This window comes from Canis lupus, chromosome 35, assembly GCF_048164855.1.
Source record: "Canis lupus baileyi chromosome 35, mCanLup2.hap1, whole genome shotgun sequence".
Classification (NCBI taxonomy): Eukaryota; Metazoa; Chordata; class Mammalia; order Carnivora; family Canidae; genus Canis; species Canis lupus.
The window spans coordinates 24,885,470-24,900,320 of NC_132872.1; the positions used below are offsets into that span (position 1 = coordinate 24,885,470).

Genomic DNA, 14,851 nt, shown 5'->3' on the forward strand with positions numbered 1-14,851 from the left:
AGTCTTCATTAAATGTCTATCATATTTCTGAATCTACATTTAAAATTCCAACTGAAATCCAACATCAGAAGAACTATTGAGATCTTCCCTAAATATATACTCTCACCAATTACTGCTTTAGTTGTGTTTTAATATCTGGGAAATTATGCCCAACTCCATGCATTTCTTTAAGAAACCACCTATCCGGGCAGCCCAGGTGGCTCAGAGGTTTAGCGCCGCCTTTGGCCCAGGGTGTGATCCCGGATACCCAGATCCAGTCCCGCATCGGGATCCCTGTGTGGAGCCTGCTTCTCTCTCTGCCTGTGTCTCTGTGCAACAACCACCCCCCCGCGTCTCTCATGAGTAAATAAAATCTTAAAAAAAAAAAAAAAGAAACAACCTGGCCTAACACAGAAGAGGTAGACCTAACAGGGTATAATCAAAATGTGTGTGTGAGATTGTGTATTGGGTGACGGAGACTAGACAACTTGTTATGAGAAGTCATTGAAGAAGCTGAGAATGTTTCATTTGGAAAAAAGAATAGAGCACTTCCCACTGTGGCACAAGTAGTAGCCTTGGTTGATTTTGCTCTGGAGGCAAAGGCAGGATAAATGCAAGAAGGTCCTAGAGGTTGGATTTCAGCTCATAAGGAAGTACTTTCTGACACTTAGAGCTGCATAACAACTAAGCAGGTGATAACAGAAAACACAGATTGCTGGGTATTGTGGGCGATGGATGAGATCACACTGCCTTCTGAAACTTATATTTGATTCTTCTCTTTCTGTAATTTTGACTTTCTAGGACAGATTTGTCCTCCCCGCCCCCAACTTCCATTCCCCTCTCTGAAGCCTTGTCCATGCTCTCCCTACAAGGAAAAATACCATTAAGGGAATGTTTCAATGATTTTTACTGAAAATAGAAGAAAAAAATAAAGAGGCCAATGCTAAATTAGGTTATCTGGTTTTCAATGTGTCTTTTTTTAGCCATCAGATAGCTTTACTGCAGTTGGCTGAATATTTAGTGTCTTCAAATGTGGGTGGCTAGGGCAATAAAAGGAAAGAAACTTTTTATTTTTTATTTTAAGAGAAACCAAATAAAATACTCAACAGGATTTTTTTCCCTAATGTGGCCATGCTAGCATAACCTGGCTGTTTTGCAACTGGGCACTATTAACATCTATTTATAGCCAGTATTTTCATAGATGAATCACATTTACCATGAGACAGTTAATATTAAGGCTCAACCAGCTCTGCTGAGAACCCCATAATCTTACTAACCTCTCTTTCCATTCCCCTTTGAGGGAACTAAGTTATAGCTGAATAGTTCCATGTAGAAAGATGGGGAACTCCAAGTGGAAATGTAAAGCTACTAGACAGCATGTTCCCTAAATTCAGCAAAGTATGGGATGTTAAACACATTCCAACATCAGGCCCTGCATCCCTGCCAGCTCTGTCCCTTGGAGATGAGCATCCTACAGTTAGCAGACTCACTCTGCATTATGTAGCCATCTTGCCATTAGAATAATTCACCCCTCAAACTTCCATCCAAATGGAGTTTAAATGACACTACTTTATATAAAATGCCACACACATATAATGATTGTTAAATGTGCTGTCAAATAAAAAGGAGGTATATAGTGGGTGTTCAGTTCATTGTATGGGTGTATGTGGGGAAGTGGTGGTAAGGGAGGCCAAAGGTCAAGGTATATACGATCAAACATTTTCAAAATTCAGTGACATTAACTGGAGGTTTCTGGTAAATCTTGGGGCTCTAGAGTCACTTTTCCACCCAGTGTGTGCACATACACTCTGAACTTTGTATAGGCACCAGCACTACACTGATGCTGATAGTCATTTGTCTCTGATATCTTCTATGAGAGTCTCCACCCTTAATTTACCTTTACCAAGCTTTTTCTTAACAACATCTACTTCAAGCTAAAACTCTGTTAGATTAAATAAAACAATACAAAGCACTTAAAACAGAACTTGGCCTGTGGTAAGAGGTCTATACATATCGGCTACTTCTTATTAGTTTCTCAGTACAGGCACACCTCAGAGATACTGCACATTCAGTGCCAGACCATCCCAATAAAATGAATATTGTAATAAAGTGAGTCAAATAAATTTTTTGGTTTCCCAGCATATATAAAATTAGGTTTATATTAAACTGTAGTATATTAAGTGTATAGTAGCATTATGTCTTTAAAAAACAATGTATATATCTTAATTTAAAAAATGCTTTATTTATTGCTAAGAAAGGCTATCATCTGAGCTTTCGGCGAGTTGTAATCTTTTTGTCGGTGGAAGGTCTTGCCTCAGCGTTGATGCCAACTGACCAGAATGGTGGTTTCTGAAGGCTGGGATTGCTATTGCAATTTCTTAAAACAAGACAAAATGAGGTTTGCCATATCAATGGACTCTTCCTTTTATGAAGGATTTCTCTCTAGCAAATGATGTTGTTTGACAGCATTTTACTGACAGTAGAATTTCTTTCAAAATTGGAGTCAATCCTCTCAAGCCCTGCCATTGCTTTATCAACTAAATTTATGAAATATTCTAAATCCTTGGGTGTCATTTCAACAATCTTCATAGCATCTTCACCAGGAGTAGATTCCACCTCCAGAAACCATTTTCTTTGCTCATCCATAAGAAGCAACTTGTCAACAGTTAACAGTTTTTTTTTTAAAAAGATTTTATTTATTCATCAGACACACACACACATACACACACACACACAGTGGCAGAGGCACAGGCAGAGGGAGAAGCAGGCTCCATGCAGGGAGCCTGAGGTGGGACTCGATCCCGGGACTCCAGGATCACGCCCTGGGCTGAAGGTAGGCACTAAACCACTGAGCCACCCAGGGATCCCCAGCAGTTAAAAGTTCTATCATGACCTTGCAGCAATTCATTCACATCTTTAGGCTCCACTTCTAATTCTAGTCCTCTTGCTATTTCCACCACATCTATTGCTACTTCCCCTACTAAAGTCTGAACTTCTCAAAATCTTCCACGAGGGTTGTAATCAACTTCTTCCACACTCCTGTTAATGTTGATGACCAATTCTCGTCAATCACAAATGCTCTTGGTGGTGTCTAAAATGGTGAATCCTTTCCAGAAGAGTTTAAGATCTATTTATTTATTCATTCATTCATGGGAGACAAAAAGAGAGAGAGAGGCAGAAACATAGGCAGACAGAAAAGCAGGCTCCATGCAGAGAGCCTGATGTGGGACTCAATCCCAGGACCCCAGGACCACGCCCTGAGCCAAAGTAGATGCTTAACTGCTGAGCCACCCAGGCATTCTCCCAGAAAGTTTTCAATATACTTTGCCCATATGGCAACTATAGCCTTATAAAGTTTATTTCTTAAATAGTAAGACTTGAAGGTCAAAATTACTCCTTGTTCAGGGGCACCCAGGTGGCTCAGTCGGTTAAGTGTCTGACTCTTGATTTCAGCTCAGGCTATGATCTCAGGGTCCTGGGATTGAGCCCTACATTGAGCTCCCCACTCAGCAGGGAGTCTGCTTCTCTCCCTCTCCTTCTGCTTCTCCCCTTGCTCACACTTTCTCTAAAATAAATAAATCCTTTAAAAAAGATTATTCCTTGATCCATGGGCTGCAGAATGGATGCTGTGTTAACAGGCATGAAAACAACATTCATCTCATTGCACATTTCCATCAGAGCTCTTTGGATGACCAGGTGCAGTGTCAATGAATGGTCCTATTTTGAAAGGAATCTATTTATAAGCAGTAGGTCTCAATAGTGGGCTTAAAATATTCAGTAAACCATGTTGTCAACAGATGTGCTATCATCCATGCTTTCTTATTCCATTTATAGCGTAATTCTTAAAGGCCCTAGGAATTTTTGGAATGATACATAAGAATTGGTTTCAACTTAAAGTCACCAGCTGCAGCAGCCCTGAACAAAAGAGTTGGCCTGTCCTTTGAAGCTTTGAAGCCAGGCATTGATTTCTTCTCCCTGGCTACGAAGGTCCTAGATAGCAACTTCTTCCAACAGAAGGCTGTTTCATCTCCACTGGAAATCTGTTTAGGGTAGCCACCTTCATTAGTAATCTTAGGTAGACCTTCCAGACAACTTACTGCTTCACCTGGCATTTTTATATTATGGAGATGGCTTCTTTCCTTAAACCTTATGAACTACCATCTGCTAGCTTCCAACTTTTCTTGTGCAGCTTCCTCACCTCTCTCACTCAGTCTTGACAGAATTAAAGCAAGTTAGGGCCTTGTTCTGGATTAGATTTTGACTCATGGGAAGGTTGTGGCTGGCGTGATCTTATATCTAGACCACTAAAACCTTCTCCATATCAGCAAAACAGCTGTTTTGTTTTCTTATCAATGTATGTATTCATTAGAGTGGCACTTTAAATTCCCTTCACTAACTTTTCTTTTGGATTCACAACTTGGTTAACTGTTCGGCACATAGGTCTAGCTTTCAGCTTTTCAGCTTGCAACATGCCTTCTTCATCTTCACTAAGCTTAATCATTCTATTGAGATATGTACAACTCTTCCTTTCACTTGAACACTTAGAGGCCATTATAGAGTTACTAATTGGGTTGATTTCAGTATTGTGCCTCAGGGAATAGGGAGCCCTGAGGACAGGGAGACAGGGATGGCTGGTTGGTGAGCAGTCAGGGCACACACAACATTTAATGATTGAGTCCATCATCTTAAATGGGCATGGTTAGTGCTGCCCCAAAATAATTATAATACTAACATCAAAGATCACCGATCATCATAATAATATAATAGTTAATGAAAAAGCCTGAAATATTGCAAGAATTACCAAAATGTGACCATGAGACATAAAGAGAGTAAATGCTGTTGGAAAAATGGTGCCAACAGACTTTCTTGACTGAAGTGCCACAAAACTTCAATTTGTAAAAAGTGCAGTACCTGTAAAGCACAGTAAGTGAAGTGCAATAAAACTAGGTACACCTGATAACTGTTTTTCTAAATTTCTAGCCAGATGAATCATCTTTACAATGAAGCAGTTCCTACTCCGAGCCAACCAGCTCTGCTGAGGATTGCATGATTTAATCATTCAGCGAATCCCTGCCGATGTCCAAATCTGTTGGGCACTAGGGATACAGACATAAACAGGGGGCCTATGCTCATAAGGCATGAACAAAAAATCTGTTATACCAGGTACCATTACTTCTATTTTATATCTGAAGGCTCAAGAAGGTTTAATAATTATATGTGGCCCAAGGCCATAGAGATAACATTTTGGAGCTGTGATTTAAGCCCAGATCTATGTAATTCTACAATCTCATATTCTTTCTATTATGCTATGCCTATGGGACACCCAGGTATAAAAATAAGCTACAACAAATTACTTAGCACAATACCTGTATAGTAGCTATTTCATAGATGTTTGTGAATAACTTAATGTTGAACTAGGATTTTTCCTTTACTATGCATGTCTTCTTATAAGAGCCAAAGTAGACAGAGCATAATAATTTGCTGGACACTTTGGATCCAGGCTGCCTAAGTTAGGGTGTGCTACTTTTTAGCAGTATGACCTTCAGTAAATTACTTAAAAGCTACCTCAATCTTCTCTTCTGCAAAATGGGGATGAACAAAGTTTTGTGAAGACTAAATGAATTAATCAAAGGAAAGCATTTAGAATAGGCCTATATTTATTAAGTATTGAATAAATGTAAGCTATCATCATTACTATTATTTTCTAACATAAATTGGAGTTTTGATCAGCTAATTCAGTATCATATATCTAGTAAGTGATCAAGACGAAAACCAGTTTCTTTTATTGATGTTTTTTTCCAGGTTCCTTTATACAAGTAAAATATCCTCTATTCCAATATTCAAACAGGAAAATAAACAGGTACATGGAGACTAAATTATATCTAAATAGCACCCGATTAGTATAATAAGCAATTTTTGATATTCAAAATTAGTAAAGAATGATTAAGAAAATTTAACTTTTATAATAAGGAGTTGGCTAGAAGTTTGTGTATGTTGGAGGGAGGTGTTAGGTTGAATAGCCAGTATTTACATTTGGCCATTTCCTTAAGTAATTTAAGTAAATAGCTGGATATTCTTTACTTGTCCTTCTCCTGCATGGACACATCCTTACCAAAGATCCGCCATGATTTCAACCAGCTTAAACCCAAGAAAAACTGACCGAGGTCACCGCATAGGAAAACAAAACAGAATCTGCTTCTCCGGGCCAAATGAACTGTATTTGTATCCATAGATACAAGACAACAGAGAATCACAGAATTCTACAGTGGGAAGCCCTAGGACTTCAGAGATCATGTAGTCTCAGGCTCAAATCCTGCTGTCAGGGGACCTGTTAGGGGGTTAATAACAGGACAGAAGTCAAGAGAAAGAACCCCTGGTCCTCGTTCCATCCTGAATGACCTCTTGGGGCCAACCTAGCCCAATATCCTCATTTTATAAGTAACAACCCAGAGCCTGGCTAATTAAAAGCAGAGCTGGGATCAGAAGTCAGGCTTCCTGAATCCAGGTCTACCACTCTCTTACACTCCTGAGGGCTGCCATTCTATGGCTATGACAGTCACAGATAATGCATTGGGCTGTGTTAAACTAACAACTAAGCAGGATTTCTCCTTGCAAAACCATCAGGTGTTATGTCACTGCTAGCACTTTATGAAAATAATAAGGCATCATTATTTGGTATAAACAAAAGCAACTTTCCATTCCTTTTTTCTTTTTTTCAGGGTAACCTGAAAATCCCAAACCACTGTTGCTATTACAAAATTTTTCTTTTCCTCAGTTCACACCCCTGGGCCAAGCACAGATGCATTAAAAATTTGCCAAGAGAAACAATGAAGTCACTGATAATACAAAGCATGAAGTATCATGAAATTCATGTCTTTGTTTTCTTCCTCTCGATACTTAATTACTTCTCATTACTGATCATTTTGTGGTTTTTGGCACAGAGGCAAGGAAACTCCACCACTGTAAACATGTGGAGACATATAACACTCAGTAGACCAGAAGTCTGCACACGATGGGTCTGTTCACAAATCCAATGTGCATGCCATCAAGAATGCTGATGCCACCAATCCCAGCCCCCAAAGAGTATCAGCAGTCTTCAAAAAACCCTAATTACTTTTAAAAATAATAAAGTATTAAAATATTTCAGGTCATTCCTTTTTTATCACTTATAAATATCATCATGGTCGAAACACTTGTGGTTTCCTGGCAGATTTCACCTAACCTTAAAAGTGAGGCAAGGGACGCTGGGAAGTATACAGAATTTCATTCAAGTTTTCTGCAACAGCTCAGTTTGCCTTTAACTCAATCAAAGGGTACTTATGAGACATGCTTAGCAAACTACTCTGCTAAATAGAACCTTACATTATCTTGGAATTCTGGAAGGTAGATCTTGGAAAAAATTAATCCACAGGAATCCTTATCGATTAGCAGTAGAATGTAAGTTGATTCTTATCAGTAGACTATTGTTGGGGCACCTGGGAGGCTCAATAGGTTAAGTGTGTGACTTTGGCTCAGGTCATAATCTCAGGATCCTGGGATTGAGCCCTGGGCTCCCTGCTCAGTGGGGAGTCTGCTTGTCACTCTCCCTCTGCCCCTCCCCCTGCTCATGCTCTCTCTCTCTCTCCCAAATAAATAAAATGAAATAAAAGGGCTACTGTTCCAGATAGGAATTTGTGGGTAAGAGAAAGCACAAGAATGCATTATAGAAATCATTAAAAAAAACAAAAACAAAACCCACAATACCGTAGGCTTCCAAGAAACTAAAAGAACCAAATATATTTTACCCCTTTTAAACTAGACATTTAGGGGAGCTTCAGTGGTTCAGTTGATTAAGCATCTGACTCTTGTTCTCAGCTCAGGTCTTGATTTCAGAGTCATGAGTTCAAGCTCTGCTCACACTCAGGGTGGAGCCTACTTAAAAATAACAAAAATAACAACAAAAACCTAGACATTTATTCAATTTTCACAAAATCTGAATAAATGTGTTGTAGACCTACAGTTTTTTTTTAAAAAATGGCTGTAGTTAACTGTTCCCAACTCTTCCCATTCCTCTGTAATGTGACCTTGCAGCTTCAATTATAAAGAGGTAAAATCTATGACTCCACTTCATGAATTGGAGTTGGCCACGTGATGTTCTCTCGCCAATAAAAATGAGGCCTTAAAATTTCAGCTCTCGTACTCTTGGAATGTTGCCCTGAGACTAGCCTACCAGAGGTTGAGAACTCATGTGGAGCAGAGATAAGATGATCAGTTGAGGTCTACTAGCCCAACCAGCTGACAGAACTGTGAATAAGCCTATCTTAGACGATCCAGGTACATTTGGGCTGCAAGATGACATAAGGGGCAGAATGAACCATAGAATTTTGAACTACTGTTGTTTAGCCACTACCTAAGTTTTGGGATAGGTCACAAAGTAGAAAGAGAAATCAGGCACCTTGTGAAATACCCAGTATGTATGAATATCTGCATCAGGTCAGATATGCCAAGGAGACCGAAATGGAGATAAATAATATTGGACAGAAGATATCAGTGGTCCTATCCTTCATGTGCAAATATATCTGTAAATAAAGTGGCACTTAATATTTATCTGTTTTATCAATTTTTCAGTATATGTGCTGTTGAAGCTAGCACAATATTTATGTTTTAAATATATCTAGTCTCTGTTAAGAACCTGCCATTATTCCTACAGGCCAGAACAAGGGTTTTTCTGGATTGTTTAAGACAATACAATAGGGTAGGAAAAAAATTAGATATATTATTTTTTAATTAATATTTTTATTCTTGAATGTTTTCATATGGTACATTATATACATGTTTTCATATGGTACATATGCTAGTATATAAACATTACTTATATATAAATGAATATACATATAATGGGGTTTTCCACAGTCATATCTTCCACAGATCCTCGACCTTCCATCCCTACATATACTTCTCTATGCTTTGCTTTTCTTAGGTATATCAATTCTTCAATAAATACCTTCAAGTGCTGCTTTTACAGCCTGATTGTTATGGTGAGGCTAAAAAAAAAATTCTCAGCTGAAAATTATTACTGGGATTATTTCTTTAAGACCTGTCTTTTACCTATAATCTCTTTCTTGGTTTATTGTACAAGGAAATCATCAGACCAGGTTTATTGTACATCCACATGTAACATTTAGATTTCTGTGGATTTCTATAAGATGAAGATCCACAAATCCATCTCTTCTAAATATTCTATTGATAGCCTATGCTAGAAGAAAGGCACACTGGCAAGAATTATTATATGTCATAGAGGGAAGGGTCCCAAAGATCACCTCTCCATCTCCCTTACTTCGCAAACAGGCATGCTGGGCTCATAGAGGGTCGATGTCTTAACTAAGCCCCACAGCTGATTTGTGACTGAATTCTTTTCGTCTGACTTCTATCTAGTGCAGAGCACTTCTCATAACCCCAGTTTTAGGAACTATTTCTATAAACCTTTCAAGTAAAAGTGTATCATTTGTATTAAGGGGAATAAGGAGCCACACCATAAATAAAGCAACTTTGTGCATGACACACAGTGGGCTTTCAGTAAATGCTTGTTGAAGGATGGCTGGAGAGATGAACAAAGGCTTAGCTGGCTGGCTCTGAAATCCTGAAGAAACAAACTATTCTTACGCTATTCTAAAGGACTCTGAAGTCCTTTAGAAACAAACTATTCTTACACTCAGGTCTCCTAAGTGGTGCCAGCAATTTGGGCAATTTGGGACTAGTGAGAATCACTTCTCTCTCTCTCTCTCTCCCTTTTTAAGATTTATCTATTTATCTGAGAGAGAGAGAGAGAAAGAGCTTGTGAGTGTGAGCACCCTGGAGTTGAGGGAGGGGCAGCAGGAGAGGAAGACAGAGGATCCCTAAGCAGACTGCCCACTAAGATTGGAGCCCGACATGGAGCTCAATCCCACAACCCTGGGATCATGACCTGAGCCAAAATCAGGAGTTGATGGTAACTCACTGAGCTACCCAGGTGCCCCTGGTGAGAATCACTTCTTAGAGTACCCAGCAAAGACGCAAAGCTATTCTTTCAATCTTTTTTTTCTTTCTCTATTGATACCTTACATCTCATTAGATGAAAGAGATAATCCAATATACTTGCTTTTCTTCTTGAATTTTTTAAGGTAATACAGATTCACTGTCCAATTTTTGGGAAAAATAAAGTTAATATTAATAATAAAACATAATGTTTACTTAGGGTGCTAATTTTGTACTAGCTATGTTGCAAACATTGACATATGTTGACATGTAATCCTCATAGCAACTTTAAGTTACAAACATTCTACTACTATCATCCCCATTTTACAGATGAGAAAAGTGAAGCACAGGGATATTAAGTAACTTGCCCAAAGTTTTATAGCCAATAAATAATGGAGTAGGAATTTGAACTTAGGCAGTATGGTCTTAGAGTCTGTGGTCTTCACACTCTTTTATATTGCCATTGATCAAGGTTTGGTTTCTAATGCAAATTATAAGAAAAAAAAAACTAATTTAAAAATTGATAAATCTGATAAATCTATGTATTAAAATATAAAATTTTTAGACCATAAAATACAATAAAGTAAAAATGCAAGCTATAGACCAGAAAGATAATAAATAACAAAACAAAAAAAATCAACAAAATGGTAATTGTATATAATATGTAATGAATTTTTACAATCTGTGAGAGACAACCAATACAAAAGAAAAATGAGCAAAGATCATGAGTAAACAATTTATGAAGAAACACAAGTGGCCTTTTGACAAAAAAAAGGATCATATGTCACTAAAAATTATAGGATGAGGGCAGCTCCAGTGGCTCAGCGGTTTAGCGCCGCCTTCAGCCCAGGGTGTGATCCTGGAGACTCGGGATCGAGTCCCACATCAGGCTCCCTGCATGGAGCCTGCTTCTACCTCTGCCTGTGTCTCTCCCTCTCTCTCTCTCTGCATCTCTCATGAATAAATAAATAAAATCTTAAAAAAAATTATAGGATGAAAATTAAAAAGTCAGATATCATTTCATTTAACAAAATGGGAAAAACTATAGTCATTAATAGGAAGACATGATAAAAATATGGAGCAAAGAGAATTCTAATACTCTGCTGTCAATTGGTAGTCCACTTAGAGGAGCAATAATCCCTAGTAATGCTGAGGGAACACATACTCTGCAGCCCCCAAATCCCGCTCCTATGTCCTAAAGAATATTCCCGGAGAAATTCATGTACACAGGAAAAAAATGTGATGCTCATTGCAGCATTTTTACTAGTAGTGAAAAAAAAAGTAAACTGATTTATACATTAAAATGTATATATTTATAATGTAAATCATTTAATGTAAATCTTAAAATGTATAAGTAAAATGTATAAGATTTTAAATATCCACTGACAGTATATGTACTTATATGTATAAGTAAATGGTGAATTAATTATATAACGAAAAACTGTAAGTAATTGAAATGTATAAAGTAAAATGGAACAAGGAAGAATCTCAAAAATACAGAATAAAAAAGCACGCTTTAGTAATATACATTCAATAAATATACATTCAATATGCTATTTACATTAAGGTTTGAAAATACGCAAAGCAATACTATATAGTGCTCAGCTATATTATATATATACACACACATACACACACATATATATACATGTTCAAAAAAGTGTAAAAACATGTATGGGCACATACACATCAAATTCAAGATGGTTACTTTTGTTGGGGTGGGAAACGTAAAGAATACGTTAAAAAACTGTTTTCTAATGTATATAGTAAATTAAGATTTTATGAATTTGTGTGGTAGCATGTAGTGGTTCATGTAGTCCCGATGTGGGACTTGATCCCAGGTCTCCAGGATCATGCCCCAGACCAAAGGCAGTGCTAAACTGCTAAGCTACCCAGGCTGCCCTAGTTCTACAGATCTTGAAAAGAAATACTGTTTTTTAAAAAATATATATATTTTTATTTTTAAATAATCTCTACCCCCAATGTGGGGCTTGAATTTACAACCCCAAGATCAAGAGTCATATGTTCCACTGACCGAGCTAGCCAGGTACCCCAGAAATATTATTTTTTTAAAGAAATATTGTTTGTTATATAATGTTTGGGGGAAAAAGATATATTATTATAACTTAAAAGCAAGGCACTAATATGATAAAAGTTTCAAGATTTTAGGCATAAAGTTAATCTGTACATCATTGAAGTAGACTATAAGCTCAATTGATATTTGTCTTTACATTAAAAATCTCAAAGGTGGAATAATTCTTCTTGCTATTATAACTTAATTTGGATAATTATATAATCAGATGTGAGCTAATGTATCCCTCAAATATGAATTTATTTTAAATTGTTTCTATAATGGCCAACTATTATAGGCAGGATTGTCCCTATTTGGAGATGAGTGTCCTAACTATACATCCTTGACATACCTAAGGATAGATCTGGAATTTTAGCAGAATGTTAGGAATACAGCTAGCCAAGGACCAAGCCTTCATTCTTTTAATATTAGACTTTGTTGTCAAAACAAAGTAAGCCAAAGTATTTTTTAGCAGTAATTCTGATGTTTCTATTTTAAAATACCAAAGACTAAGAAATTTCAAAAAATTGTTTAAGCCTCCAAAGGAAATACTATAATGGGAATCTGCAGAAAGTTAGAACAATAAGCAAATTTATCATTTTACAACTATGTTAAGTAAATCTTAAGTAAACACTTAGGCTGTGGTCAGAGGTATGACCTGGATCCCTGACATGAAATACTGGGTGGATGAAGTTCAAATATAGTCTGTTTATCCATGGACATAAGTGGCTTTAATAAAAGCAGAACACCTTTTTTAAAATGTTGATTTTAAAAACAGAAGTGTAAATAAAACTGTGATTTATGAATCTGCTAATACTGTTTTCTGCTGTAGACTTCAGAAAGATCGAGTCTTGGCTGCGGCAAATACACCAAGAGTGCAGACCTGTTAAAGTAGTAATAGGTGCCCTTATTAAAACTCCACTTCCATTAAGAGGTACAAATTGTTTTCCTTCTTTCCAGGCTTTAAAGAATGCGTTCCAGAAGCAGTGACACAGAGGGCTCAGCCCAAAAGCAATTTCCAAGACACAGTAAAGGCCATGGGTTCCAAGGGCCTGAGGACATGAAACAGAGACAGGAAGACAAAGACCCCACCAGTGAGTCAGATGCCATTCTTCCCTGTCCTAAGTCACAGAGTGGTATCAGTCACCATGGAGAAGACCTCTCAAGAGATGACCTATTATTTCTTCTGAGCATTCTGGAAGGAGAACTGCAGGTCAGCTGGGTTAGAATTATCCCCACGTTCAAAGAGAAGGCTCCTTGTGAATTTGGTGTGTATGCTGCCATGGAAATAGATTATCTATGGTTCATACCTGTATGTACATGAAAAAAAGTACACAGAGACGGAATTCTCTTCTGCTAACTGAAAGGGCAATTAATCATATCTGAAAGGGCTGTCATTATGACATACAAATGGCATGCATCATGAGAAAGATCACATCCTCTGCCCATGCTGCTCTTGAGCTTCAGTGCACAGGCATGTATGAATAACAGTGACTTCTAGATTGGCTTAAATAACAACAGGCACTTTTATATACCATGTAAATTGGCTCCTAGACTTGCCCTACCATTATTAACCTACATAAAAAACTAAAACCGGCTCCTACACATATAGGAGAATCTTATTTCCTTCTCCCCAAAATGCAAATGTCAGTGCACTGAAGGGTAACATATTATCTACTTGTCAAACAAGAAAAAAATGTTGGGTCCCCGCAATGTTGTATAGTAATTATGTTTAAAACATTATTAATGTGTGATTAGATTAAAAGAAGGATGAAGGGACATAATTTTACTGCCTTTTGTAAAAGGTGCTATAAATAACTGATTTGTTTATATGTGAAATAGAAGAAAAAAGCACTCAACTCTCAGAAGAAATCACTTTCTGAAACCGCGGGTAGATAAAGCAAGCTTTCTGAAATGGCTTTTGTTCCTACAGGCTCGAGATGAAGTCATAGGCATTTTAAAGGCTGAAAAAATGGACTTGGCTTTGCTGGAAGCTCAGTATGGGTTTGTCACTCCAAAAAAGGTGTTAGAGGCTCTCCAGCGAGATGCTTTTCAAGCAAAATCTGCCCCTTGGCAGGAAGACATCTATGAAAAACCAATGAATGAGGTATGTATCACATCAGGGGTGTGCACCAGGAAGGTGGAAAAGTTCACTAGGCAGCCAAGCACTAGGCCTAGAAGGTGAGCATGACATATAATTCTTTTTTGATTACTTACAGTTTTATGTTCTCACAATCTAAAATCTACCCAAGGTAGATAAATATTATATGATCTACAGGAAAGAAAAGGAGAACAAATCATAGCTAGGATGTTTCTGCTAGGTCTGTTTCGTGACATCAGACTAAAAGCTGACAAATACAAGAGATTTTTCTCTCTCACACATACACAGAGACACAGACACTGCCCCGCCCCCCCCCCCCCCAAAACACAAGAGATGGCACATGTGGGAACTTGAAGCTATACACACTATAATAAAAACCAGATAAAGCTGAAGCATAGAGGTTAATTTCTTTAAAAACACGGAGGTATTATGTCATAGAAATTCTGAGCATGAATGGAAATGATCTGAAGAACTGTCCAAGGAATGGAGTTTCAGAAAACATATATTTTAGATGAGTGCTATCCTCTTTTTCCTTCCAAAGTTTAATGACAGCAAAGATCCTTCCCTCATCAATGACAAGAGCAAAGATGAAAAGTCTCAACACGGCCACCGCCACGCAAGGATGAGGTACTGCTCTTTTACTTGCTGACATTTCTAAAACTCTCTGGCATCCTTATTTTATTCTTCTATTTTCCTCTGAGACCTCA

General features: G+C 37.6%; 2 protein-coding genes across 9 annotated transcripts in view; one reads left to right on the forward strand and one right to left on the reverse strand.

The window, feature by feature from the left end:
* The window catches only part of COL8A1 (collagen type VIII alpha 1 chain), a 536,056-nt gene that overhangs the window by 244,407 nt on the left and 276,798 nt on the right, over positions 1–14,851 (reverse strand). The window lies entirely within an intron of this gene.
* Positions 7,296–14,851, forward strand: part of FILIP1L (filamin A interacting protein 1 like) — a 120,323-nt gene continuing 112,767 nt past the window's right edge. For both annotated transcript variants that reach the window (XM_072812438.1, XM_072812437.1), the window contains exons 1-3: positions 7,296–7,416; positions 13,004–13,256; positions 13,977–14,150. In XM_072812438.1, the coding sequence (XP_072668539.1) occupies positions 13,014–13,256; positions 13,977–14,150 (417 nt within the window). In that variant the 5' untranslated portion in view covers positions 7,296–7,416; positions 13,004–13,013. The remainder of the gene's footprint in view (positions 7,417–13,003; positions 13,257–13,976; positions 14,151–14,851) is intronic.